The following is a 27,622-nucleotide window of genomic DNA, read 5'->3' as shown; positions in this document are numbered from 1 at the left end:
CTTACAGGCCCATGGCCATTCAGCTGCCCATAATAGGTACACACAGCGCTCCTCACAAGACTGTCTATGGAAACCCACAGAAGTGCTCTTAGACACACAGCTCATCTATACTGCTGTGCTTCCGCCTCTTAGATTTGAAAATTGCCGTCTTAGCAAACTGTCTCTTAGCAAACGTAGTTACAAATTTAAGGGAGCCACTTTAGTCATTGTCCCTACGGAATAATTCTGTTTACTTCAAAACAGCCAGCACATCTCCCCCCTCCTCAACCAACACAAAGACATCGTGTTCTTCAAGGATCCACCATCTGAGACCAGCTTGTTAATAACAAAATTATTCCAGGCCTTGGTGTTCTCTCATCTATGAAATAAACATCCGTTTAAAACAGACCAATCAAATGGGGTTTGGAGACTGCGTCAGCCATCTTTATTGCGCTCTAAAGAACAACTCGAGACACACAGAGACAGTGGATTTTCAAAGAGGTGTTTTCTTGACCCAGTTAAATTTTTATTCAGTGAAAAAAGTTGACATTGAGACAAAAATTATCTTAAAGTTGTGCAACAATACAGTAAAACCTTCAGCAGATTTCAGTGACTTGGAAACTTATCGAGGCAATTGAAATTATAAATACTTAATTTCACTTTGGAGAGAAACAAGTATACAGTGTTTCACTTTAAATAAGAGTAGAATAGGCCTTTATTTTGCCGCAAATACTTTTGATTTTGCCTAAAGTTTCTAATAGTTCATAACAAGAGTCTTTAAATGAGAAGTGACATAGAATATTTGAGGATAATGGTCCACTCCAGCATTCATACTTATTCCATTTGAGCTATTACACATGAAACTAATACCATTCTTGGGTTATTACTCGGCTGTGATGATTTAATTCATAATATGGCTGCTCAAAATTAGTGGGCAGAAACATACATACAACCCATCCTCCCTCAACCCATTTTCGGTGCTGGTACTCCATCTGAAAACACACTTACTGTCCATGTACCCAGCAGTACATACTCTTGCTATCTATTCCATATCTCAGTCTTGCATAGAAAGTAGTCTATATAAACTTAATGCACTGGCTTTTATTACACAAAAATTGTACCTGAAAGGCAGCACACACTCCAGTTAAGAAAAATAACATAACAGGAATGTCAAGATACAATCCCAACACAAGATTCTGCACAGAGTTTTAGAGTCAATTCCTAAAATCAATATGGGATGATATTCAGTTTGGTTATGTCTCTGGATGCCTTCTCTAAGGGACTCATCCAACTGTCTGCAGAAAGAAGAAAATTTTCAGGAATTCACCATGACTCCCTTCATGAAGAAGGGACTGACCAAACCTGACAGGATGGTGTTTCTGCCCTAAGGAAGTGTACTGGAAATATAATCTTACTAGACGCAGTGACCACTTGGTAAGCATCTGAAGGCAGCATTCGCCAAGGAGGAGTAGGCGCTCATCTGTAAGGGGCTCACCATACTATTGCTCTCCCAAGCTTCCCCTGAAAATGGCCAGTTCTGAGAAGGGTTACATTCCCTAAATTGCTGAGTACAGCTTCATCTAGTGGGCCAAACATGATGGGCAGGAGAGAACAGGCAGCTGTGTGTCTTCTGTCTGTCCCACCCAAATATCCCTGGTGATGCTACCAAAGACAGAACCCCAGGAATTACTTGTCCAAAAGTCAGAGTTTCAACCAGTTACCCAGAATGATAACTATTTACCCAGCTTGTCAAGGTAGCCAGTAGTTCCTGGAGCTTCTCACCTGTCTGGAACTAGGACTGCACAGACATGGCCTCTTCCTGGAATCCTCTGTAGAACTCCACTCTCTAACATTTTATCCATGTGGACTCGTATCTCATAAAGCTCAAGGGGCATTCAATACATCCAGGAGTAAAATCGGTTTCCAGAGAAAACTCATAAGCAAACCCCCTGCCCACCAATTTTTAGAGGCCCATCGTGGTCCACATGGATGCAAGCATCTGACATTCTAATGTATGCCAGGAGAGAATAAAACCTTTTTCCTGCACAGTGTGAACTTCTGAGGTGGCACCTCCAACAAGGTACAAAAGCCCCTTCTTCACAAGCAAGCAGGGACTCCGATTGGTCACAGTGAAGACAGTTATCTGGTCACCTTCAAAGGCTGCCTGTAGTACAAGGCATTTGTTTTCATTTTCTATTGGCACTCCAACCTCTGGATTCTTTCAGACAGCATATATACATGAAATCCCCACAAAGCTACACAGAGGGAAACAGGAGTGTGTGCTTCAAAAGTTCATAAAAATATACAATTTACATATAGCTGCAGCTATCTAGCTTAGTCTTCAGGAACTTAGCTCTTCTGTTTATATAAAATACTCTAGCCCTAAAAGGCTGCTTTTTTTCAAACAGCACAGTGGCATTTTCCAAGGAGAGGGGTGATGGCCAGTCTACAGTACTGTGCACTAAGCATTGGGAGGCACTGGTAGCTAGAACCGGATGCTCGGAAATATCTCAAGCTGCCAACTGGAGACATATGCTCTGTAAAAAGGCTTGCCTATGGAATAACTGAAAATAACATCTCAGAGCCTTTTATATCAGCTTTTACAAATGCCACCAAAAAGTTGGCAGAAAAAGAAAAGAAAATACACTTCCTAGTGGTTCAATTAAATGACTTGCCTCCCACCAGGTTGTTAATGATTCAACTATTTAAAGAGCTTATTAAAGGGGAGGTGGTAGGGCTTAGAGTTTTGAACAAATCTCTACGGTAAGACAAGATAAAGCCAAAAAAAATTCCAGTCTTTAAAAAAAAAAACTTAAAAAAGGAGAGTGACAGGAAAGAAGAGAAAATACGCTAGAAGAAGGCTTATCATTACCACCAGTTGTTAAAATGAAATACAGTCCTACCCGTATGGCAAACTAAAGGTCGACAGCTTAAAATACTCATCCAAGTATACATATAAATAAAAATTTCAAAAACTAAAAAATTTAATTGGCTCTTTCTTTGTTTTCTAAACAATCCCTAAGTAGAATGAAACTATATTATCACCCAAGAATGATACTTGTGGTTAAAAGAAACTAAACACTTGTGAGAAGGTGATGCCTCGCACCTAAGGGGGGATGGGGTTTTACAAAGCTTGCATATCAAGGACACATATTCAGAGACATGACTTTGGAATATTCCCAGACCTCACTGCTTCTTGGCTGAAAGGAAATTCTTCAGTGAGAATCATACAGTACAAGTCACAACGATGCTCGACATTGGTGCCTACAACACTAAGCCTAAAGGGCTTGCATCGGCCCACGATGGATTCTACTAACTATCAAGTGGCCATGGTTTGAATACACGGGTGGCATTTTAAAGGCAGAAGAAAAAAAGCACAGCTTGTTTTACAGAGAGAATAAATGAACAAACTCTAGTGCTCCTGCTGCTGTTAACTGGATTGAGTAGTCTCAACTTTTTAGATCTTCTCTATCTCTATGAGAGTGTACAGCACTGTCTCTTTAGATTGGGTGGGGGCATGGGTGAGGGAGATGGAAGAAGAGGGAAAAAAAAAAAAAGAGAAGGCACTGTCCAATTCAAAATGACTGCATATATCAGTATGGATTTTTAAGGACAATAAGTGGCCATCTCAAACCAAATACATAATTTTACATTTGAGATCCTTCAGTAGTAAGTAAAAACAAAAAATGGAAAATGGAAAAATTATGTACTCTATTAGCCAGTGTATGGATCATGGCACAGATCTAGAACTCTCCCCCACAACCAGGGTAAGTTTTTGCAATGACAATGAAACCAGTGTGTAATAAAGCAGTGTTATCATTTTGTAGCTCTCAAAGCTACATCTTGTACAGAGGCACATACAGTAAAATTCCATCAATTAATATAAGAGAGGAAGCTGTGGGCTTACAGGGCTTCCCAAGCTGCAGCTCTGTTGAACTGAACTCCAGCAATGACTCAGTGCTCTCTCCTGCCAAAGACCATTACATGACACACAAGTGAATAAAAATGGATTGCTTCCGGAATGGCAAAAAAATATGCTTCTCTTCCCACCCCCAACCCTATGGGTAAGGGGCTCATAACACATGTGGTGTCTAATGACCACTAAAGCCTGGCCTTACACAGAGTCCCAATAAATTAACAAAATAACATAAAGAAACCTTCCCCCATAATACACCCACACACTTGCCTATAAACTATATCCAAACAAAATGGAATATCTGTACACACTTTCAAGGAGAAGGGGTTCCACCCATCACTCTCTCGAGGTTTTTATTAAATACATTTCTGTGTCTTAGAAAAATAAAAAGATTGGCCAATTTACTGAACCGAAATTATCTCACAGACGTAAAAGCATGCCCAGCAAGCACAGCCCTGTAAGACTACATTAATGTCAAATCAAAGCAATTGGGTTACTAAAATCAACCTGGTTTGAAGTTCACAGTTGATTACTACAAAGTTTATTCATTCCTTTCTTTCCTTTTTTTTTTTTTTTTTGTTTTTTGTTTTTGGCCCATATAAAAATAACATATTGCAACTCAAAGTGCATCTTTTAAAATAAACCATCAACTATCTTTATCAAATAAAATATTTACACCATTTGGTTTCTAGTGAGGAAAGCTCTTTCAGGCTATCACCATGGGGACGTCATCTGAAAATCCAGTTATCATAGGGGCATCTTCATCATCTTCCCCTAGAGACAAAACAGTCAGGCCTTGGTGAGTTCCAACACATTTTCACCTGACCCCACATCCCACCACTCTACCCACCCCTCAACCCTACCACAACCCTCTAGCTGAGAAGGTCAATGCCATAGCCAGGCAGCCACCATAATCAGTTGTGAAACCTAGCCCAGCTTCCCACTGTCCCTCCTGGCCACCTTCTACCCGTCGATGGATCCTCCCATTTATTTTAGTGGTCGTTTGAACGTAGCCAAATTAGGAAAACAAAGCTTCTCAGGAGAAGACTCTTATTACCTACTCAAAAGCTAAGTGGGTAGTTTGGGTTCCCCAGTTTGAGTTATCTATACCCTACACTAGCACAGTGAACTTCAGTGTCTGCTTTCTCTTCTGAACCCAAAGTGCTCTGAGGAAAAGGATCTGGGAGGAGTTTAAGCATTTTGAGGACAGCTTCCCAGACTAACGGCTGTCCCCTTGTGACGCCCGGTATAATCCTGTGTCACCAAGTGTGGACCGATACTCAGTGACTATCGCAGGGCATGATGATGGGTCCACTCCTGTTGCCTCCAACGGCAGAAGCAAAGAAGCCACCCCATTCACACAAGGCAGTCCAGGTGCCGGCTTATTAGGCAAGAAAGGAAACTGACAAGGAAAGGGAACAGAGCTAACATCATATGATCAGTGAAGGGGAATATACAAATGTCTTTATAAACATAGATAAATAATTGTAACTAGTTAACGGAAAAAAATAAACTTGTACATTCACAGTCATTAGTCTAAGTTTGGGGAAGCCTCGTAACACACCCACTTTATTATATTACTATCTTACTATCTCTATTAGCATTTAGGGTTTTCATTGTGCAAAGATTTCAAAACGGGAAATTTCTTACTTTTTCCCTTGCTATATGTTAAGACAGGGATCCCCAATGCCCGGGCCGAGGGCCATCAGTACCAGTACATGGCCTGTTAGGAATGGGGGGCCGCACAGCAGGCTGTGAGTGGTGAGTCAGAGCATTACAGCCTGAGCCTCGCCTCCTGTCAGATCAGGGCAGCATTAGATTCTCACAGGAGCGCAAACCCTATCGTGAACTGAGCATGCAAGGGATCCAGACTGAGCGCTCCCTATGAGAATCTAATGCCTGCTGATCTGAGGTGGAACAGTCTCATCCTGAAATCATCCCCCAACCCTTCCCCCTCCACCGCTGGTCCAGTGAAAAAAGAATTATCTTCCTCAAAACTGGTCCCTGGTGCAAAAAAGGTTGGGGACCACTGTGGTAAGGTACATAAAAGAATGGCTGGTGAGGTTACACTAGCAACCAGAAAGAGAAACAGCAAGATGGAAAGGGTCTCCTTTGATAGAAGCTGATTGGGAAAGCATTATTTTTTATCTTGGGTTAGGATCTCCAGAGATGTCAGACCTCCAGCTCAGTGAAGGATGAGACAGGGGTCAGATATTCTTGAGGATTTTCCGATACTTTGGGAGTCTCAAGGCCTGGGGCAAGCTCCCTGTTTCAGGCCAGAACTACACAATCAAAGAGAATACAACATTTTAATTTAACTGAAAAGTTAAAAAGTGAGGGCTCTGAATGGTTTAACCAAAACTCATGGAATCAAATCGCTGGCTGATGAAGAGCTCCTCCAGGGTCAAAAGAGGAGCTGAAGGTGGGTGTTTCCTAATCAAGTCATTGGCTGCGTGGGGGTCAGCCCTGGGAGGAAGAACCGACTCTCCCTGCCCCACTTACCCAGGTCATCCCCAGAGGAGAAGATTGCGGACCCCAGCCTGGAGCTGTAGTGGCTGTTGGCAAAGGCGGTGAAGCTGCTCTGCAGCCTCCGGTGCTTCGTGTACAGGATGGCAAACCCCACCCCCAGGCTCAGCAGTATCAGGAATAAGATGGGCACCACCACAGCAGCAACATCCGTAGATCTGGCAGCCTGCGTTGCAGATGCATCTGCACCTGCCAAGGCAAAGTTCCCACCAATAAGCCCACCTGAGGGCAGGAGAACAGACCAGATGACTCCTCAAGGCCCCACCCACCAAAAAAAGCTGGGCGATCGCCACAGCTACGCAAACTGCCTGTCTGGTGTGAGACGTTTCTGCATGTGTGTGATGCCTGATTGCTTCCCCACTACTTGCCATGAGCTGATAGACCAAGGGCCTTGTGCATGCAAATATGGTAATTACATTAGACTCCTAATCACTGCCTTGTTGGTTATTTAGATAATCTCTTGGAAGGGAGACCTTTGTTGGGGTATCAACATTGATTTCATTAGCATTATTACTTAAGACCACTTGCTTGCCTTACATAAGAGGATGTGAAATCAGACCACTAATTAACGAGATTGCAATTATTTCCCCCTACTTGGCACCAAAGTCACTCTGAACTGCAATTACCTGAAGCTCCATTAAGTGATACAAACGAGATTCCTACACCACAATACAGACTTAACAGCTCATGAAGTTTTATGAGGTTTTTCACTTAAGTGAAAAAGAGAGTGAGGGAGAAAAACAACTTTCCATATACATTTAACATTTTTTAAAGTTCTTTGCAAAGCCATTTCGGCATTTATAACCTAACAAAGATGGCCCCTTCCTATTGACTTAAACAAACAGGCTCTGTGATGATTCACTAATAGATTTGTACCACCAGGGCTCTAGGGCAAAGCCATGCCCCACGTCCCATCCTGCTGGGGTAGGGGCCAGTCTCCTTGAAAACAGTAGACTTTTCATGTTAAAAATCCCAGGGTAAGTCTGAACTTGAAAATGAAACCTAGGAATCAGTTTTTGGCAAAGGAAACAGACTGGACTTCCCTCAGTCTAGGTCTCCATGAGGAGCCTCAACAGGCTCAGGGTTGCTCCCTGGTGTCAGGAGAGGTGGCGCAGGCCAGGTCTCTGCTTCACTAGAAAGCTCTGTCACTCCCCAGGCATTCACCCTGACAGGGTATTCATCAAGATGGGCCAGAGAACAATCGTTTCTTGCAAACCTAATCTAACAATTCAATATTCGTGTCTGTATTTACATTTCTTTCATTATTTCCTTGCCAGAAAAAAAAAAAAAAAACTCTAGCAACATCTTATTTAATATGTTCCAACCTATTCCAACTGTGCAGTGGTTAATGAAGGGGGTGTGCTCGGCTGGAGCAGTGAAGAGGAAGTCGGCACAATGAAGGCTGGGAGCTCCAGGAACGAGTGCCCTCCCTCCCCCACCCCACTTCCAAGGGGAAGGTGAATGTGAAGGGGCAAGATGTTGGCCAAGAGCCCTTCTGCCTGACAACCTTGGTTCCATAAAGGTGGCCGGGAGGGGTCTGCACAGGAATTTTTCCCAAAGCATATTTCACAGGTTGCCAATTAGTTTTGCCTAAAAATGGGGCTCTGTTGAGGAAATACTAGGTCAACAAGAGTTGGGCTGGTTTTTGTAGGACCTTCTTAGAACCTCTAATATGTTAAGATTCTCCCAAGGGAAGTGGCAGGCAGTGTTTCCCTCTCTTAGTGGGGGGTGCCAAGGATAAATATTGCACGAGATCTCACCCTGAGAAACACTATGAGACGGAACATTTAACAACTCTAACACAAGATTTTGGCTTGAGCACTGGTTAGTTCTTGGCTGAGAGTAAATGGAACTAAAAAAGACCAGTGGCAAAACATTTGTTGAAATCCTGGCCAAACTACTATAATGTAAGCAGACTTTCTGTATGAACGGAAGGGTCCTCTCTTCCATCACTAGCATGGCCCAGCATAAGACATAAGACAGAGATCCCAGGACAAATTCCAGTCCTAAGCTTATGCTGAGAGCTAAGATGAAGCCGGGGCGGGGCAGAGGTGTGCACTGTAAAATCAGTTATATGATTTTACATGTAAAATCCATGACAAGGAGATGATCTACTGGCTTGGAGATCCACAGGATATATTAGCATGTTAGAGGTGCTGAGAAGTCCCACAAAAAACAAACGAAACTCTTGTGAACCTAGAGTTTCCCTTTTTAAACAAAGCCTTGCCTTTCTTGCACTTTATGTTCAGAATCCGGTCCCCCTGTAATCTCAGCTTCCTGTACCATGTTCAGCTCAGGAAGTATTTGTTAAATACATCACTACCTGACCAAACTGATACATAAATGATTTTCTTTTAAGCTGAGAATATCTTCCATGTGTTTTAGAAAGACACATGGTCATCAAACCATATGACATTCTTGCTATTTCCCTAGAACTGAAGACAGAAACGGGCAGCAATCGCAACTCACCAGACCCCAGCTCATCGTACAGCAGGATGGCAGGCTCCCCACAGATCTGGCTGCCAAAAAGGCATCTTGCTTGGACGGTGAACGTGTAATTATGACCCATCTTCAGGTTGGAAATTTTAAAGAAATTGTCAGTAGTATTCCCAAGGTAAGCTGTGATATTCATGGCACTATCAAACATGTGTATCTCATAGCCCTGAAAACAAACACAAGAGATTGCTCAGGAAGTCGAATATGGAAGCTGACAGCCTCTATTACTGGTTCCATCTTTATGTGAGCTCCTCACTGCGGGCTGCTACAGACGCGAAAGCGCCCTGGGTTTCTCCTTGTTCTTTTTACATTACCACTGAGATACTGGATTCAGAAAATGAAAATTTTCTCATCTCCAATATCTCAAATAACTGCCACACACCCGCCCCCTACAAGCTATATTGTGGAAATGAAAACTGTGGCCCTCAGGAAAGTCATTTTAACAAAGCCACACTCAGAGATTTGCTCAGCAGTCTGCCTGTCTCAAGCAATATTAAATGCCACCAAGAATCTGAACAGTTTGCCATAATGGAATTTGACTAATAATAAATCCAGGTCGCAGTGGACTCCAGCAATGGGGTGAGAAAGGGGAACTTGCAATTAGAAAAGACAAGACATTTGTCCCCAGAACAATATGTAGGAATGACCTTGTCGGCTCACTTCCTGTCTCCCTGCTTTCTAGCTCCTTCTGAGCCGATCTCAGCCCCCCAACAACCTGGCCTTGAAATCAGAAGCACTGCAGCCAGCTCAGGCCCCTGTTCACTGGAGGAGAGGATGAAATGTCTTCCTAGTTACAGCCCTGGACTCTGGTGCTGGGAAAAGCCATCCTGGGGACAGCCCTGGCCCAGGATACTAGCTGGGATGAGGGTTGACAACCTGACTTCTCTGCTGATCCCCAACTATTCAAGTGTCAAAGCTACTGACACTCTCCACCATCCCCCTGAAAAGACTCCATCACTTTTCTCTAGCCACATATTGGGCCCCCTTGCATAATCACAGTCTCTTGATCCCAATACCACTGACCCATCTATTCTTGATGTGGTTTGGCTGTGTCCCTACCCAAATCTCATCTTGAATTCTAGCTCCCATAATTCTCCTGTGTTGTGGGAGGGACCCGGTGAGAGATCACTGGATCATGGGTGCGGCTTCCCCCATACTGTTCTCATGGTAGTGAATAGTCTCACAAGATCTGATGGTTTTATAAGAAGTTTCCCCTTTCACTTGGCTCTCATTCTCTCTTTGTCTGCCGCCATGTAAGATGTGGCTTTGCTCCTCTTTGCCTTCCACCATGATGGAGAGGCCTCTGCGGCCATGTGGAACTGTGAGTCAATTAAACCTCTTTCCTTTATAAATTACCCAGGCTTGGGTATGTCTTTATTAGCACTGTGGAAACGGACTAATACAATTCTTTGAACTCCTTGTCAGAGGAAGGGAAGAAGGACATGCTATGCCTATGCCAGACCCTCCACTAGGAACGAAATACTAACCTAGAATCTTAACCTAAGAGCCGGGCTCCAGCCACCCAGGAAGGATCCCCTAATGGCGACTGGCTGCCGAACTGGGATTCCCAATACCTGCCTGGAATCTCATCCCCGCATTCTTTCCTATAAGCCAGCAGTTATTACCTTCCAACTAATAGATATCTGGTGTCGATCATTTGTAAAATACATAAAGGTTATAAAGAAAATAATTGAGATTACACAACATCAACCACCCATACATTATTTAACCCATCCTCTTCTGTTCAGCATCTCGGCTGTTTCCTCTTTCTTGCTGTCATAAATACTACACACAAATTCTTCATGCACATTGTTGCTTTAGAGTAAAATCCTACAACTGCTGGATCAATGGGTGTGAACACTTTCAATGTTTTTGATAGGTATTACCCAAGAGCCTTACTTGAGTTTGAACCAATTCATATTCCCAGAACGTTTACTTCCCCAACTACTATTCATACCAGTTATACTCTTCCCTGCAAATCTTTACCAATTTAACGTGAGAGGGCTACCTCTTTGTTATTTAGATTACTGGTGAGGTTGAACTTTTCTCCTTTTGCTTACTGCTGCTGGAATTTTCCGCTTTGTTACATGTCCCTTCTTCAAAATTAGAATTTTTCCATTTTGAACTTACTTGAAAGCTTTCCTTCTATTTAAGGATATTAGCCATTTAGATGTCATAGTTACAAGAGTTATGAGAATTCTCACCGAGTGTGTGGTGAGAATTTTCCAATTTTAATTTCACTTTGCTTTGGCATTGCATGGTGACTATTTAGAACCCATGGCTCTTTGCCTATGCTGCATCTCCAGGTAGCCATAGTTGATTCATCACATTCCTATTTAGCAAAGGCTTTGCTGTCTCTGGGGCCAACCCAGCTTTACTCAAGAATCTGTCCACCCCTGGGTGGTAAATCTACTCCCAGGTCTTACTCCTCTTCCCCTGTCTTTTGCTGTGAATACCATATTGGCCTACCAATAGCAAAACCAAACAAAACCAAGGTGTTCTTCATAAGTCAGCACAGTATCTTCAAGTGCCTCCTGCTCCCTGTAATTTATCTGGGAAGAGAGTGCTGAGATGCCAGGCTGAGAGTGCAGCTCAACTCCTGGTACTGAAGCCACAGTCCCACCCTCAGCGAGTGTGGAATAGGCAGGGCTCCTGGTTTAACACCCTGAGCCCCAGCCCAGCTGCAGCTTCTGCGGGAAGCATAGCATGGCCTCCAGCCCATTTGTCTTTCTTCAGGGGAAGACAAGTCAGGATTGAAAAGCGCTTAGTGCAGAGATTCTCATCTTTAACGGGCAGTATAAACATTTCGCTAATTAGCAATCCCACTGAAAATGGTCCTTTAATTCTCAAGTTCATGTCCATGTCCTATTCTTTTTCTTTTTTTTTTTTACACTATCTATGCCAGCATGCTGTTAACAAGCTCATCTCTGAAACAGCATTTCAATTAAATTTCCAAAGTCATTGAGAATGAGGGAGGAACTTACCCTGCTTTCATTAAAATGCTTTTCCTTTAAAGCCAGGCTTTTCCAAAACAGAAGAACATGGTCATTTTCTGTTATGATTTTTAAGGCATCAGGTGCTGATAATGAAACTGAAAATTAAAGATGAGATGGGATGCGGTTAGTGGATATACATTTGAAACTCCATTTTCTTGTCTGTCAAAGAGAGATTAAATAATGCTAGCCTTGGAGGGCTGGGTTACAGAAAAAATAAAACACATAGATTGCTGAGTACAGAATCTAGCACATGGTAGATATTCTTTAATTGGCATCTCTTTTATTGTTGTTATAACATCTTTAGCCAAGAAATTTGGACAGTACTTAATAGCCCTTGTAACCAAGTGTGTGCAAAAACAAATGGGGTGGGGTAGAAGGGTGGTGAGGAAGGAATGGGATGGGATAAGGAGTTCCATCTGAAGACAGGACACTGGAGTGACAATGGCACATGGCCCAGGCCCACTGCACACCACCAGCATAAATGGGGCTGGGCCTCCATTACCCAATATCAAAACTCCCAATAATACCTGCTGCTGTATGAGCAACGGAGCTTACTACCAGCTCTCTGAACTTGAGCCTGACTGCCCTTTGATCTACTGCCCAGCTGTGGGTCTCCCTCCATTTCAACATGTCAGATTGCCACAATGGACCACTGAGAACCTGTCATCCAGATTCTCAGATACAGCACTTGGTCTTAGTGCTAACTATTCAGTTTTATTTCCTCTCTTGGGCATCCCTCCTCTTTTCCTTTAGTAATATCAAAACCAGCGAGGGGAGTTAAGAAGACTTAGAAAATATAGAAAACGATAGCCACTCCCCAGCCCACTGTGCCCTGGCCACCACGCCATGGCCCAGACCCTGGAGCCTCTGCACTACTCTGCCCCTGTAGGGATATTGAAGGGCAGCGTTTGCACTCCCTGTGAAACAAACGCCTAACAAAAAGTCTGTCTCTGGAAGTCTAGCGGCACAGCACTGAGGGCAGGCTGTGTGAGAAGACCGCTAACCTCTCTCCTGCTTACCTGTGGTAATTTTTATGCTGGAATCTTTGCTCATGTTCCCCAGTTGGACAATGATGTGGTATTTCCCGCCAGGCTCCAACTTGTTAAGGGTGTATTCCACAGTGCTGTTACGGGATTTTACTTTGTAGCTCCTGTCAGTCTTTCTTATGAGATCTTTGACTGCAATTGCATACAACTAGGACCAAAAAAGAACACGTGAATGATAATCAGAAAGTTGACATTTTTCACTCTTTGTAGTTCAATGGTGGACAATGTAGTATATTAATAGCTGGGACCCACAGCAACAAGAGTTTGAGTCCCGAAATCTGACTCCATTCTTTGGAAGGCCTTTGGAGTGACCAGATCCAATCTTAAAATAACTATTCACTCATAGAACTGCACATAGAGCTATCAGCTAACATTTTTTTAACCCTCTAGGGAGGGCCACATTCATCGTGACATCAGCAGGTAGGTTGGAACAAGCAAGCACATCCAAACTCAGTACTCAACTTCCACATCTCCACCACTGCAATAGTTCATGGATGTTGTTGGTGGAGAGAGAATGAACCAAAGTGTTCAATCCTGGCTCTAAAGGGCAAGGCTCTACTTACTTTCTCCCAGGCTGCTTCTGGGTATAGGGGGGGCAAGGGGAAAACAACAGGGCATATAGTAAGCACAGGAAATTCAATCATGACAAGGAAGTGGAGAGTTGAGAGGAGTATTAGCAACCAAGCATTTTAAACCAATCACCGCTGGATGAAGGGGAGTGGAGAGAGGAGAGAGGGAAGAGCAACCCAGAGCAAGGAAAAAATGGCAGTTTTTTTGTTTTGTTTAGGATCAATGCTCCTTTTAAAGAGGGGTCAGAAACTTTTTGTAAGGGTCCACACACAGTAATACTGCAGGTGTTGAGGGCCAGATAGTCTCCACCACAACAACTCTGCTGATCATTGCATGAAAGTGGTCAGATATAATATATAAACAAATAGGCATGACTTGGTTCCAATAAAACTTTATTTTAAAAAAATAGGCAATGGGCTGTGTTTGGCCTGCAGGCCTTTGTTTGCTAATCCCTGTGTGAGAGGGTCAGGGAAGGAAATATCAGCAGCGGAGGAGAAAGAGGGACAAACCAAAATGGCAGCTAGGAATAATGGAGAAGTGCCAACTAAGAAGAGGTCCCTGTACGGACCCCGTCTTTGGTCAGACAGAAATGGGAGAGAGGCCTCCTGCTGAGCGCCAGAAACCAGGCCTGTGTTTCTTGCCCCATTACAGGACCCCCTTCCATCCCACCCCACCCTAACCAGGCCAGGAATAAACAAAGAGGCCTGGAAGCCCAACCCACTCACCAAGTCCTGGTCAGGAGAGTCATACGGTGATTCCCACTTGATGACCACGGAGGTTTTGCCCGTATGAACCACATGCAGGTGACGGGGTGGAAGCCTGCTGTCCGGGATCATCTTCACTACAACGTAGTCAGAGGACGGCCCCTGGTAGGGTACCACTACACGGACCTGAAGCCCAAGCACACATGAAGGAAAAAAAATACATCATGGCCTTATGCAATCTTTATTAAAGTATTTTTTCAACAAAATAATGACAACGATTAAAATTCAGTTAGTACAAAAAACCATAAAATATAAAATAATTTCCCACCTACCCCAAATCATTTTCCAAGAGGTACCACTGGTAAGAGTTTTTGTGCTTCCTTCCAGAAATCCCCTATGCATATATAAGGAAGGATATGTATGTACGTGTATCCTTACACATATATGCACATGTATATGAAGCCTATCTTCCTCAAATATTTTTCATACAACTGAGAAAATGGCACACATATTATGCTCTTGGCTTCTTTTATATAATAATATAGCTTAGAGATTTTTCCATATCAGTACATTTAGAGTTGTCACACTTCTTATGAACGGCTGCCCTGCATTCCATTGCATGAATAAACCATGATATGTTTAACCAGTCCTCTCTTCATAGACATTTAAGTTGCTTCACATCTTTTGCTATCATAAGAATAATAATGTACCATGTATCTTTCTCCATATATCTTGGCACACACATAAAAGTATGTAGGCTAAATTCCTAGAAGTGGAACCTGATAAAAATTTTTGATTTATCTATACTTGTGATCATCTGCCAAGTTATCAGTCCTCCATAACGGAGCTGCAGTTGGTGAAAGTGGCCGTTCATTCTGTATTTCAAGCAAGAACCTGATGATGCTTATGAAGAAGAGGAAGTTGCCTCTCGTCACACACATCAATCCTGGAGTCCAGGTATGCGAGCTCCCCAGGTCCTGGGTTGAGACCAGAGCCCAGGACTTAAGACATCCCTTAAAAAACTGAAACGGTATGGGAAACTTACCAGAAACAAATATTGCTCATCCTTACTGACAATGACCGTCTTGTTGTGGAGTGAAGTAGTCAAGCTCTTCGGGTTGCGATAGAGGTCAAGAAAGGACGTGGCATAGAAAATACCATAAACCTGGTAAAAGCAGAGAATGGAAGAGGACATCAGCTCATAGGCCGATGATCTCATTTCCTTGAAATCCCCAATTTAAGACCCTGGAACTGCTTCAAAAGAGCTCACAGAGAAGTCTTCATTCAACATTTATTACATTTACAGCATTTACAGAGAAGGCACTTGGGCCAGGCACTGTATGTAGAGCTACAAAAATAAATATGATGTGGTCTCTGTCCTCAAAGCGCTCCTTCTGGAGGAGAGGCGGGCAGAGAAGAAAAACATACATAATTATAAATAACAAGTGGCAAACATAGAGTGTTAGATGCTACACCAGAAACCCACATGATGAGCCAGGGAACGGGGGGGTTATTAAAGAGGGGGTGTCATTCTACCATTGGCAGCACAGACGTAGGCTCCAAGGGGATGTGCTGAGTGGGAAGGAAAGCCATGGGAGCTTGCACAGTGGATGCGAACACCCCAGGAAGTATGTGGAGGGAGGGAAGGAGAGCAGACACGGCTGGCTGTCCAGCAGGTACCCATCCTCCCTTTCTTCCTCAGAACTCTGGTTCTGATTGAGAATTGCTGCCTGGAAAAAGTCTAAACTGCGAACCTCCCTAAGCTAGAAGAGGCTAGACAAAGAGCTTCCAGCCATTGAGACGCAGAAGTGTCACAGGAAAAGCTTTAGGAGGGCTCATTACAACAGAGGGAGGAGCCCTTCTTCCTGCCCTCTGGTCGCCTGGAATACAGATCATGACTGCAGGCCCAGGAGGCCTCTTGTACCATGAGGTGAGCTTGAAGACACATGCCACAGGCTGGAGATGACAGGGCTCGGGTGCCCAATCAAATTGTGCTGCCACGACAGAAGCCCTGCACTGCTCAACTCTAAACTTCTTTTAATTACAAGAGGAAATAAACTGTTCGAAGCCACTGTTACTGTCACTTCCTCTGCTCTATGCATCCCTGCTTAGTCCTAACTGGTAAACGTTGGAAACTGAGGGAGTTTCAAGCAGGGAAGTGGGAATGGGATGAAGTTTACAGCAGAAAGTGGAAGACGAGGGAGTTTATAACTGGAGGGCGGGAGCCGAGGAAGCTTTCTTTGTAAGGCACAATCAAAGAGCATTTTCTCCAAGAGTTATGTGCACATGTAAGACAGGGGCTTGACGAGGACCGTAGGAGCTGCAGGATCCATGGGATGAGCAGGAACTGAGCGGGGATCCACAAAGGGATTTCCAAGTCCCAGGCAACAAGGTGACTTTCTCCAGCACTGCTCAGCAGCTGTGAGGACTAAGCTCTGATTTTTTAAATCTTGCCCAAATCCCTATCTAAGGGGTCTGGGGAGTCATGTCCTACAAACCACAGATTCTCATCAGATGGGTTTTATTTAATCCTATATATCGTGACTTACTTTCCAAGTTGACTCTGGCATAACATTATGAGACAAGGAAGAAAATCAAAATATTTTTACCCCAAAACATGTTTCTTTGTCATATCTTGAAATGGCCCTGAAAAGCTGTCCTTTATGGGGGAAACTTCGCACCTGTAAAGAATCTCTATTAACATAGCTAGATCTTTTTCTTCCAGGTCCTCCCAATCCTAAAGACATTAGCTGAAAAGTCTTGCACCTTTTAAAGATCTGGATAGGAAACATTTGTCATCTATTTCCCCTAAGGGCAGCCACTAAAAGACGTCAAAAGAACCTTGGTCTCCACAATCTTTTATCTTAACCTGAACATCTCCTTTCTGTCAATCTCAGGTCTTTAGACAAACTCAACCAATTGACAATCAGAAAATGTTTAAATTTCCCTATAGCCTGGAAACCCCCGCTTCCCCATGCCCACTTTGAGTTGTCCTGCCTTTCTGGACCAAACCAGTGTATTTCCTAAATGTATTTGATGGATGTCTCATGCCTCCCTAAAATGTATAAAACCAAGCTGCATCCCGGCCACCTTGGGCACATGTTCTCAGGACCTCCTGAGGGCTGTGTCACGGGCCATGGTCACTCCTATTTGGCTCAGAATAAATCTTTTCATATATTTTACAGAGTTTGACTCTTTTTGTTGACAGATGAGAAAGGACAGACAGATGGGAGAGCACAGACAGAGAAACAGGAAGGGAAGCCCCGAAGGGGGTGATCGCCTGGGAGGATGTAGGAAAGAGAAGCGCTGAGGGACTCAAAGGTGTCCCAAAGCAAATGCAAGTGGAGCTGCAAAGCATGAGATGGGAGTAGGCCAAGTGGGGGCTTAGAGTACAGAGGTAGGATGACATCACCGAGGACAAGGCTGGTGACCGCCCGGGATGGGGTGTCTCTGGAGAGGAAAGGGGTCCACAGAGCCACGGGAGCCAAGGGATGGGAGGTTCCCCACATGCACAGTGACAATGGCACTTCTCACAGTAGACAGGAAAATCATGAGAGCTGCCAGGGTCCTCAATGAACTAAAGAGGGGCAGAAGCAGAGAGCTTCCTACAGGTGATCCCATTTGCGCTCTCACCTCTGAAAGCCACCTTTAGTGTGACCAGTGCATGAGCTGAGATGAGAAGCAGGAAGCCTCCTCCAACTTCATGCACAATTAGAGACCCTAAATCAAGTCAGGCTTCAGTGTTCTGTGCAATTGCCCTACTCTGGAGAGATAGTTGGGGGTGATGAGGCAGTCATGTGCTGCCAGGTATATAAATGGAAAGAAAGGGTTCTTTACGAGTAGACTCAACTTCCAGGTAAAAGAGAGCTTCTGGGGATAGGTCAGGGTTTCTCATCACTGTCCCTGCCTCAGCATCAGGTGCTGGGACACACAAAAGAGCAGAGGCTGTTAAATTAGCCAGACCTGAGCTGAAACTCAGTCTACTGCTTGTGAGAGCTTTAACTCTGGCAAGTTACTTCGCCTCACTGAGCCTTAGTTTCCTCGCTGGCAAAATGGGAATATTTACCCACAGAACCAATGAAAGGAATAAGGGGGAACATGGGTTTATCGGATTTTATATTGTTCCTGGCACTTACTGGCTGCTCAGTAAATCTTACTTCTTCCTTCTTCTTCACTGATTTTACAGACAACTACTTGCAAACTTTGGTTATTTCCCTATGAATCAGCCCTGTGCCAAATGCACACTGAAGATATCCTCAGAAGACCAGACCTAGGCTAGTTCCTCCGCTCATCACTAAGGATTTACTAATTCCTTATTATAAATTTACTTCTGTATGCTTTTCCATTGAGAAAATCCAGAAAACAATCCTTCCCTTCAAGGAACTTACAAACTAGTTAGGAAGGTAAGAGTAACAGACAAAAATTATCAAATAGGGTAAAGCTGTATTTAATGAAATATCATGCTATATGGAACCAACTATAAATATATTAGGAGTTCATAGGGAGAGAGATCAACTATAGAAGGGAGGATTTTCTTGCATAGCAAGAGGAGGGAAGGACACCAAGGAGGAGAAAGGGCATAAGCCAAGTACAGAGGCAAGAGGGGGATGAATGTGCCAACAGCCTTGGGACGGTTGATCTAAAAGCAAAGGAGACACACTGGGGAGGAGTGGAAAGTAAAACAGTAGACTCAAAAAGGAGCACAGATCTGATCATAGTGAATCATAACGCACGTATGAAAACAAAGGAAAAAGAAAGGCCTATATCCAAGAGCAGCAGGGGCACCAGAACATTTGCAAAAGAGAGAAAAGCCCTGGAGTTGTGTGGTGGCGTAGCATTAGGGGACAGTCCACACTCACTTTGTGATGGTCATTCTGGCTGACTCACCACATTCCGGGGGCCGGTCCAGGTACATTCCACTGCAGTCTGGTTGATGGCTTTGGCCTTGAGGCTAGGTGCAGGTGGGCGAACCCCTCTGGTCATAACATGCTCAAATGCCAGAGGGCTATCCCCCAAGTCAGTCTTGGCCCAGGCAGAAATCTCATAGGATGTATGAGCTGTCAGATTGCCAACTGTGAAAACAGGAAAAGGAGATTCCAGGAGGAAGTTGGGGGTGTGAGTCAAGAACGTGTCTTGGTACATGCACTTTTTCAAAAAAAAATAGTAATCTCTTGATTTAAATGAGTCCCATGTGCTGTAGGACTGTCATTAGATGAGAAATTCATTCAACGTTTATGTACTGATGATGACGGTACATAACACACTGCACAGGCACTGGGTAATTTCTTTAAAGCTGCCCATCCGCGGATAGGAGTTGGTACAACGCTCCTGGAAGCCATTTGGCCTTGTATAACAAGAACCTTGGAAATCATACCCTTCAATCCGGTTATCCCATGAAGTCAGAGAAAGACTCAAAAGTGTGTTTAACAAGGATCCCCATCACAATGTTACAGCAGGAAAAAACTGAATGTAATTTGATTATCTAGTAACAGGATAATAATTAAATAATGTGCATTCCATCAACTACTGTGCAGGCACTAAAGGTTGTTTCAAAAATATTTGATGACACTGGAAAATTCTCACAATTTTATGTGAAGTGAAAAGGGCAGGATACAATACTATATATGGCATTATTCTGACTTTAGAAAAAAGATATAAAGAGATCAATCCATGGAAAAATATATTAGAAGATATCTGAAATGTAAAAGTGAAATTACAGGCAATTTTAATTTTCATTACACTCTTTTTGTTCTCTCAATTTTCTGAAACAAATATGTATCCCCTTTCTAATCAGAGGAAATGCTATTAAAACTAAAAAAAGAAAAGTGAGAAGGGGGAGGCTACGCTAACAGGATAGCCTTTGGAATCAGAAGGACTGGGGTTTAAGGCCTGACTCTATACTTTGTGGTTGTATAACCTTGGGTAAAGGATTTAAACTCTCTATTTCCTTGTTTGTAAGATGGAGAAAAAAATAACAGCACTTACAGCAGCTGCTGGCTGGCAGGGAGAAAAAAAGAAAATGCTTAGAAAGTGCTTGGCATAATGCCTAGCATCGCACTAGCCCTAATAGATTTCAAACAACAGCTAGTTAAGCCTTCTGCTCCTGACTCTGCCAGTTTCTACTGGGGCAACACTAAGGCCATGAGATCATAGGCTCTGGAGTTAGAAAGATGTGGGTTCCAATCCTGGCTCTGCCACCGTCTGAGCGTATGACTTATTCTTTCAACTTCAGTTTTGCCTCTGTAAAGCGGGCATATCTCACGGAATTATACTTGGGGTTATGTAAATAATATGCGTAGAATGCCTATGTAAATGCCTGTACATGGTAGGTGCTCAGTGTGCAAAAGTCAAAATAACAACCTCCTCGGGCACCTTGTAGACTTTCAATTAAAAAAAAAAGTAACAATAGAACATTTGTAGTCTCTACTTTATAAGGCTATGACAAGGACTAAATAAAAACATGACTGAAAGTGCTTCACAGCCTAGAAGGAGGAGACAGGAAGAAGCTCCCAAGTCATTCTCAACAGTTACAGGCAGCTTTCGCCACTTAGAAATAAATTAAAATCCATCCTTTAGCACGTGTTTAGATAGAGGAATTTTAGCTGAGACTTGCTGCTGGTACATACATAACAGGGACTGGACCACTCCTCCCTTAGTTTGTTGTCCATTCCTCCAGTCAACATGTATTTACTGAACACCAGTTATGCATAAGGCCTTCTGCTGTCTCTCATTAGCAACGGGAGAGTGAACCAGACTAGAAAGGACAGACAGGTAACTGTCTACATCTAAGAACTCTTTCTTTTGGAAATCAAAACTCATCTGCAGAGAATTAGTCTTGCCTCTGTCCAATTTTCCTCCTTATGGCCCCCAACTTCCACTAAGGGTCATGAGGTTGGAGGAGGGCTCGAGGGGCCACTGAGTGAATCCCTCTGCCTAGGATCAGCAGCACACTTATAGGATCCTCAATGCACAAGAACCTGTCAACACAGAACAGCTTCTAGAGAATACCTCCCCTTCCCTGGCACCCACAGTCAAGCTCTATAGCGGGAAAGCATTGGTCCAGCCTTACCCCTTCCTGCTCACACACTGACCAGCACCAAAGTGTTACCTTTGTGTGACAATATGCTTCCTCGGAAGTTCAAAGTTCTCCTCTCTTGCTTGTGGGTGTCAAATGCCCAGAAAAGGTTCACCACATAGCCATTTACCTGCCGAGAACCAAGAAGCATGTTAGATGAACAGCTAGTCATGGGGCACACTAAATACAAAAGGCGGGATTAAAAATACACCTCTTTCCTGTTCTTTCCTTGGGTATCTCATTCTTACGGTGAACAGGTTGTTTTTTAAAAATTTTAAACAGGTTCTACTTGTGCTACCATTAGCTAATATTTAGTTGTACTCCACCTACTTCTAAAAACAAACATGAGACCATATTTAATTTATAGATTCAATGAAACAAAAAAGTGAATGAAGAATAAAAGGACAAGAACCAATTAATAAAGGTAGAAAGAGGAAACACTGGAAAGATAATTAGGCCATGGAAATTAAGGATAATCCTTGCAGTCAAGGCCAAGAAGACAATCCATACAAAACAGGCTGGTTAGATCTCATTGTCTAACTACAGAAAATACATCCACCCATCAGGAAAGACTACCTTTTCCAAGTCCTGAGCTCATAAGAGGATTTGATCTGAAGATCGTTAAATATAGGACAACAAACAAAAATATTTTCAAGATCAAAGACTACAAGACAAGAAGCATATAAGCCCATTTCTTTTTTCTTTCTTTTCTTTTTTTTTTTTTTTTTGAGACAGAGTCTCACTCTGTTGCCCAGGCTGCACTGCAGTGGCATGATCTTGACTCACTGCAGCCTCTGCCTCCCAGGTTCAAGCGATTCTCCTGCCCCAGCCTCCAAGTAGCTGGGATTACAGGCATGCACCACCACACCTGGCTAATTTTTGTATTTTTAGTAGAGACGGGGTTTCACCATGTTGGCCAGGCTGGTCTCGAACTCCTGACCTCAGGTGATCCACCCATCTCAGCCTCCCAAAGTGCTGGGATTACAGGCGTGAGCCACCATGCCCGGCCAAGGCCATTTCTTATATCAACCCATTCTGAAGCCAAGGTCATGACACTAAATGGCAGTTAAGTAAATGGCAGAAAGACTCTGAAGGTTGCTTGTCCCAACTTGTCCCAACACAAATTCATCAATGGAGAGGCTGTGAGGAGGGACAGATAAGAAGGAACACTATGGAAAGTGGATCTCAGCTTGAGGAACCACATGGGCACAGATAACAATGAAGAAGTCGGCTATGCAGAGGGCCAGTAGAGGGGAGGGCGGTGCTGGAAGAGGAAGATCTTAGGTGGATGCAAAGTGAATATGTTTCCAAGGTATCCAACTCTCCCACAAGAAGGTTGTTCTTCCACTGTGAGCGCCTCAGCATTAGCGCTTAGCACCAGGAAATCCAATAAAGCTGAAAATTACAGGGCATACATATTCTGTTAACACCAACTCTTTATTTGCACTGTAGCTGTGAACCATTTAATTATATGGTTAAGGATAAAAAGGCACCAGGCTGAGGCAGAATAATTACATGTGAAGACTCAAGTTGTTCTTCATGGGGGAGGGAACCACCCTAGTCCTGGTATTTTAGCTTCACTAGATCTAGCCGTTCGTTTTTTTTGTTTTTTGTTTTTTGTTTTTTTCCAGTCTTACTGTGGTGTGCTATGTCCTTTCAGTTCCCATACAAAATAAAGCCCCATCCAGCTGCTGGCTTGAAATTCCCACATTACCTTGATATCACTCTCCATGGTCAGGGTGAAGCTTAGATAATTTTCACCATAGCTGTCAATGTGGATATCTGGTGGTGGGATCACTGAAAACAAAAAGGAATTCAAAAACAGAAGCCACGTGATGAAAAGCGAGGAAGGCAGGACTCAATAGTTTTCAACTCAACGGACAAAGCCATCTTTCAGTCGGGGAAGAAAGGGTATTTCTTTGGCAGTGTTCCTCATCGATCTTTTTTTACCACTGTTTTCCTGAAGCTAAGGTTGGTCCACAGTTGCTTGGTGAACACAAAACTATCTGGGCTCAGTCGGCTATCCTGGCAATTAGGTCAGGCAGAAAAGTTCCATTTTGTAAAGGTCCCAAAACAGCCCGGCTTCAGCCTGGTTCTTAAAGGAACAGGGATCATTCACTGCGAGTGGCATCTTGATTGGCATTAACAAAGTCCCACCAATCTCATGTCCTTTCGGAAGGCTGACAATGGAGTAAATCGTAAATGGTAAACGTGCGTGTGGCAAAATGGAAAGAATGTGGCCTCTGGAAGCTGGCAAACTTGAGTTCGAATTCCTGTTCTGGCAGCTGTGTAACCTAGGCAAGTTACTGATCTTCCTGGAGCCTAGATAGAGATGTTATCTGCATTTCACAGAGCTGGGAAGGTTAACTAAAATAATGTATGTGTGATGCCTAGCACTCAACTGATACTCTCTTTCTCTTCCTTTCCAATATAGCCTCACATATGGCCAACTAAACAACTAGAAACCACTGGTGCTCTCAAAAAGACTGGAGCTCAAGCTGAGAGTCGAGGGGGCAAGGAGAAGTGGCCAAGGAAAAGACCCCTCTCAGTTCAACCAATGAGCGCCATGCTTGTCATCTGGAAGGTCTTCCCACCAGAAGGCTGACAGTGCTTGGCCCAGCATGATCTAAAAGAGCTCAATGGATCAATATTATCAGAAAATATTATTTAAACAACAACTTGCATATTAGACTCTCCACACATATGCCCCTTCTATAGACTAGGCAAGAGAGACTCAAAGGAGCAGATAAGATTTGGTGGCAAAAGAGATGTGTCGAAGTCTGAAGAGGTCTGTCCAGATGATCAATCATGTAATAAAACTAGGCTTCAGGAAAATGCAATAACTGGAAGAAGAAAGGATATTGGAAGCTTCAGGTGGCCAACACAGAGCAAAACAGTGCGAGTGCTGCATATGGTAAAGCTGACTTGAATTATAATCATGGCAACCAGGGACAAGTCACAATCCACTCCAAACCCGTTTCCTCAGCTACACAATGAGGATAAGGATACTTATCTCATAGGATTCATAAGGATTAATAAGGGATCCATTCACGAGCAACAATGGCATGGTGCTTAGTGTATAAGAAGTGCTCAGGGAATGGTGGCTTTTCTCATTGTCATTACTAATCCACTACATTCACCAATTAACCTGGCGCGTCTGGCTGATGCCTCTGCTGTCTTTGTCCTTTATCTTAAAACGTTATTATGATACTATGTCACAGATATTTTACAACAAACACTTTTTGGATGTGGCACACAGCTGCCTTCTGTACAAATCCTAGCCCAAATACATGCAAGCAGCTGAGATTCATCAAAATCACAGAAAAGAAGTTAAAGAGAAGCAACCATCCACTGAGATTTTCAAATGCAGTTGTGACTTGTGCCTTCGGAATTCAAGGTACATGTATTTGGTTGCTCTTCCAACATCCCTTCTTGGTAGGTGTGGTCAGTGTTTTGAAACAGACTTTGTAGAGAGAAGAGATACAACAATAAAAACTCTAGGAGAGTGTGAATTCAGCAGGCTTTCTCTAATACCTGCAAGCACTCAGCTCCAAAGACCATCTGGTGGCACTACGTTTGGCCGCCTTGGGCCCTGATCTCAAAGGCTCCAGATTTTAGAGGGGACTAGATAGTGACTCTCCATGACCCAGAGCCTATTCCTCATAGTCTTAGGTTAAAGTAAAATCTTCCAGTCCTATTGCATGCCACAGCGTCCATCTGGTTTTAATACCTGGAAGTCCAGAAATGCAAGTCCCCAGTGTCAAGGCTAAGGTCAGGAAAACCACTCTGGAAAATGAGCTGTAGTCCATCTCCCAAACTATGCCAGAACCCTTCATTTAACTGCTTCGATTCACTCAATCATCATTTCCTTAGTCTCTACTAGATGCCCGTGATAGAGTAGAGAAAAACAGACCAGATCTCTGCCCTCACGAGGCACTCGTGCAAGATGCTGAGCCCGCCACCCCCGGCAAGCAGGGCGGTCCAGTAGGCCGCATGTGTCTCAGCCCAGAGAGAAGCGTGGAGCACAGTGGTTAAGAGCACAGGCTTTGGAGTCAGGCAGATCAGGTTCCAGTGCCAGCTCTGTCACTTACTGATTGTGTGGCCTGGGACAAGTGACGTAACCTCATTCCAGTTCCTTATCCTTTCTTGTAGTTGTTCTGACTGTTCAATTAGATGAGCTGATGTACGCAAAGCAGTGAACACTCTAGAGCGTCCTGCCCTCGGCAAGCCATCAGTTATTACTAATATCAGCTCTAGTACAAGATAAAAAACCACCTACACACAGTTTGCCAGTGCCACTGGGAGAATAACAAGAGTCAGCATGGTGCTTTCTTTAAAACCCCATAAATGAACATGCACAAAATCATCTTCAGCTTTGGCGAGAAGGAAGGACTCCTTCTATTTTAGATATTGTGACTACTCACAAAGGGCTGCGCATGATGGCCTTTGGAAATCCCTTTGTATGTCTGCATTAGAAGAAATGCTCAATACTAGGAGGAAAAAGACACTCAGTCACCCCAAAAAGACTCTATCTAAAGCACTACAGAGACACCCAGAAATGTGCGTGTGTTGGGGAGAAGGAAGTTGTGTGATGTTTTTCTAAACTACGTTTCTCCATTTTCCGGTCACACTGAAAGTCATTTGAAAGGGTTTCTATAATATTTTCTCTAAATCTGCAAATGCTGGGATCATTTACCTTTTCCTTTTATGGTGGTAATGGATTTAGAATCGCTCCAGTTTCCTATTCCACGACTAGTCACCGCAGCCACCTTTTCAAATCAGAGGGTGAATTAATATGAAATAAAGGCAATACACCATACACCATACAGCAAGAATACCGAATGAGCTAAAGGGGTGAGCTTTTGGCAGTGAGGCTGGAAAAATTGTATACAGAGTGATCCAGAATATTCAGAGGCCCCAGCATCTGAAATAAGAGGGCAAAAAAGCCAAGGGAAGGAGCTTGGGTAAAGGGCATTATGACAGTCCTAAGATCAGAAAATTTCTATTGATCGACAAATATCAAGGTTCTTCTAAAGGGCAGGTGTATGGGGGGTGTGTTCATAAATACACACATATACAAAAAGGGTACTGACAAAATTATCAGTGTGAGAGTCACGAATGTATACACTTAATGGTCTCAGCAAACATGTTGTTCACAAAATCTCTCTCTCTCTGCTAAAAATACTAAAAATATATTTCATAAGAACCTCATAAAATCAGTTTAGAAAGACTACTTATCATAGCTCTGCATCATCCTGCAGCTAAAGATAAGCAGAAAAGAGCTGAGTGCAAAAGTATAGGAGCTGGAAAGCTAGCAGAATATCGGAGTTAAAAGCAGGGAAAGCGGCATTCCCATAAACGCCCGGTTATCTACAGAAACTCTGATGTCAAGCTCTTTGTGGTGTCCATTTAAGAGACTGAAAGAAACTCTGAGCTCCCCCGTCCCAGGGCAAGAAGTTGGGTATTTTGCAGATTACTAATATGCATCTCACAAAGGTGAGTAGAGAGTTCTCACAAAACAGCAGCAATTTCGCTCAGTTCTAAGACTGCATGGATGGCTGGAATGGATGATGACACTCACTCTGACGGTGTATAGAGTGTTGACCAATAAGTTCTTGATTTCTGTAAAGTTAGTAGCAGCCCTCTGGGAGGCCCACATCTTGGAACCACTCCTGCTGTATTCTACCTAAAGGGAGAAGAAAAAAATGTGAGTAAAGGGAACCAAAGGTCCAGGGCATCCTAATATCTTGCAAGGAGGCTGGAGGAGAGAAAAGAAGGTGAGGAGCAAAATGTTCTGACGGATGGGTCATCACCTACAAAGCTAAACCAAATCAACCCCCTAGTCATACAGAATACCCAGAAATCTCCTAGCACCCCCAACACACATACAGCCAACTCATGGAAGGTACTTACAATGTACTCACGGATGAGGCCATGGGTGTGGATGGGAGGAGCCCAGTGGCCTACAATCACACCTTCTGCTTCCCTGGGGAGTGACAGCTGGAGATTTCGAGGGGCATCTGGCACTAGAAAAAGAGTCAACTCAAAGTTAAAATCCAACTGCATAGCAGCCAACCAGAGGAATTTTCCTGGGCTTAGAACAAGGACAAGAATGACTCCACAGCCGGCATTGAGACTATCCACTAGAAAGGCTGCTAGCTTGGTCTTCACATTGACAAGACACTTTTCCTCTTCTTCCAAAAAGCAAGGTGTGCCATCCACACATCACATCATGGCTCAGTTGAGTGTGTGGTAAATTTGTGGCTCATAAGGGCTGCAGGATAGAATCACTTGGGCAGGCTGAGTCACCACTG

At 43.5% G+C, this 27,622-nt stretch overlaps 1 protein-coding gene across 5 annotated transcripts in view; it reads right to left on the bottom strand.

Moving 5' to 3' along the window:
* Window positions 1-481: 481 nt before the first annotated feature.
* Window positions 482-27,622, bottom strand: part of SORL1 (sortilin related receptor 1) — a 185,445-nt gene continuing 158,304 nt past the window's right edge. For 4 of the 5 annotated variants that reach the window (XM_063784581.1, XM_016922169.4, XM_063784582.1 and 1 more), the window contains 13 exons: window positions 27,222-27,334; window positions 26,890-26,994; window positions 26,005-26,077; window positions 23,023-23,105; window positions 21,342-21,438; window positions 19,121-19,305; window positions 15,279-15,398; window positions 14,255-14,419; window positions 12,933-13,107; window positions 11,902-12,008; window positions 8,891-9,083; window positions 6,398-6,610; window positions 482-4,669 (listed from right to left, as the gene is read on the bottom strand). In XM_063784581.1, coding sequence (XP_063640651.1) covers window positions 4,602-4,669; window positions 6,398-6,610; window positions 8,891-9,083; window positions 11,902-12,008; window positions 12,933-13,107; window positions 14,255-14,419; window positions 15,279-15,398; window positions 19,121-19,305; window positions 21,342-21,438; window positions 23,023-23,105; window positions 26,005-26,077; window positions 26,890-26,994; window positions 27,222-27,334 — 1,697 coding nt within the window. In that variant the 3' untranslated portion in view covers window positions 482-4,601. The remainder of the gene's footprint in view (window positions 4,670-6,397; window positions 6,611-8,890; window positions 9,084-11,901; window positions 12,009-12,932; window positions 13,108-14,254; window positions 14,420-15,278; window positions 15,399-19,120; window positions 19,306-21,341; window positions 21,439-23,022; window positions 23,106-26,004; window positions 26,078-26,889; window positions 26,995-27,221; window positions 27,335-27,622) is intronic. The other variant, XM_016922170.4, reaches the window with a different exon arrangement.

The sequence above is a fragment of the Pan troglodytes genome, chromosome 9 (genome assembly GCF_028858775.2).
Source record: "Pan troglodytes isolate AG18354 chromosome 9, NHGRI_mPanTro3-v2.0_pri, whole genome shotgun sequence".
Classification (NCBI taxonomy): domain Eukaryota; kingdom Metazoa; phylum Chordata; class Mammalia; order Primates; family Hominidae; genus Pan; species Pan troglodytes.
Note: the sequence above shows the minus strand (reverse complement) of the source record. Positions and strands in the feature narration are given on the sequence as shown.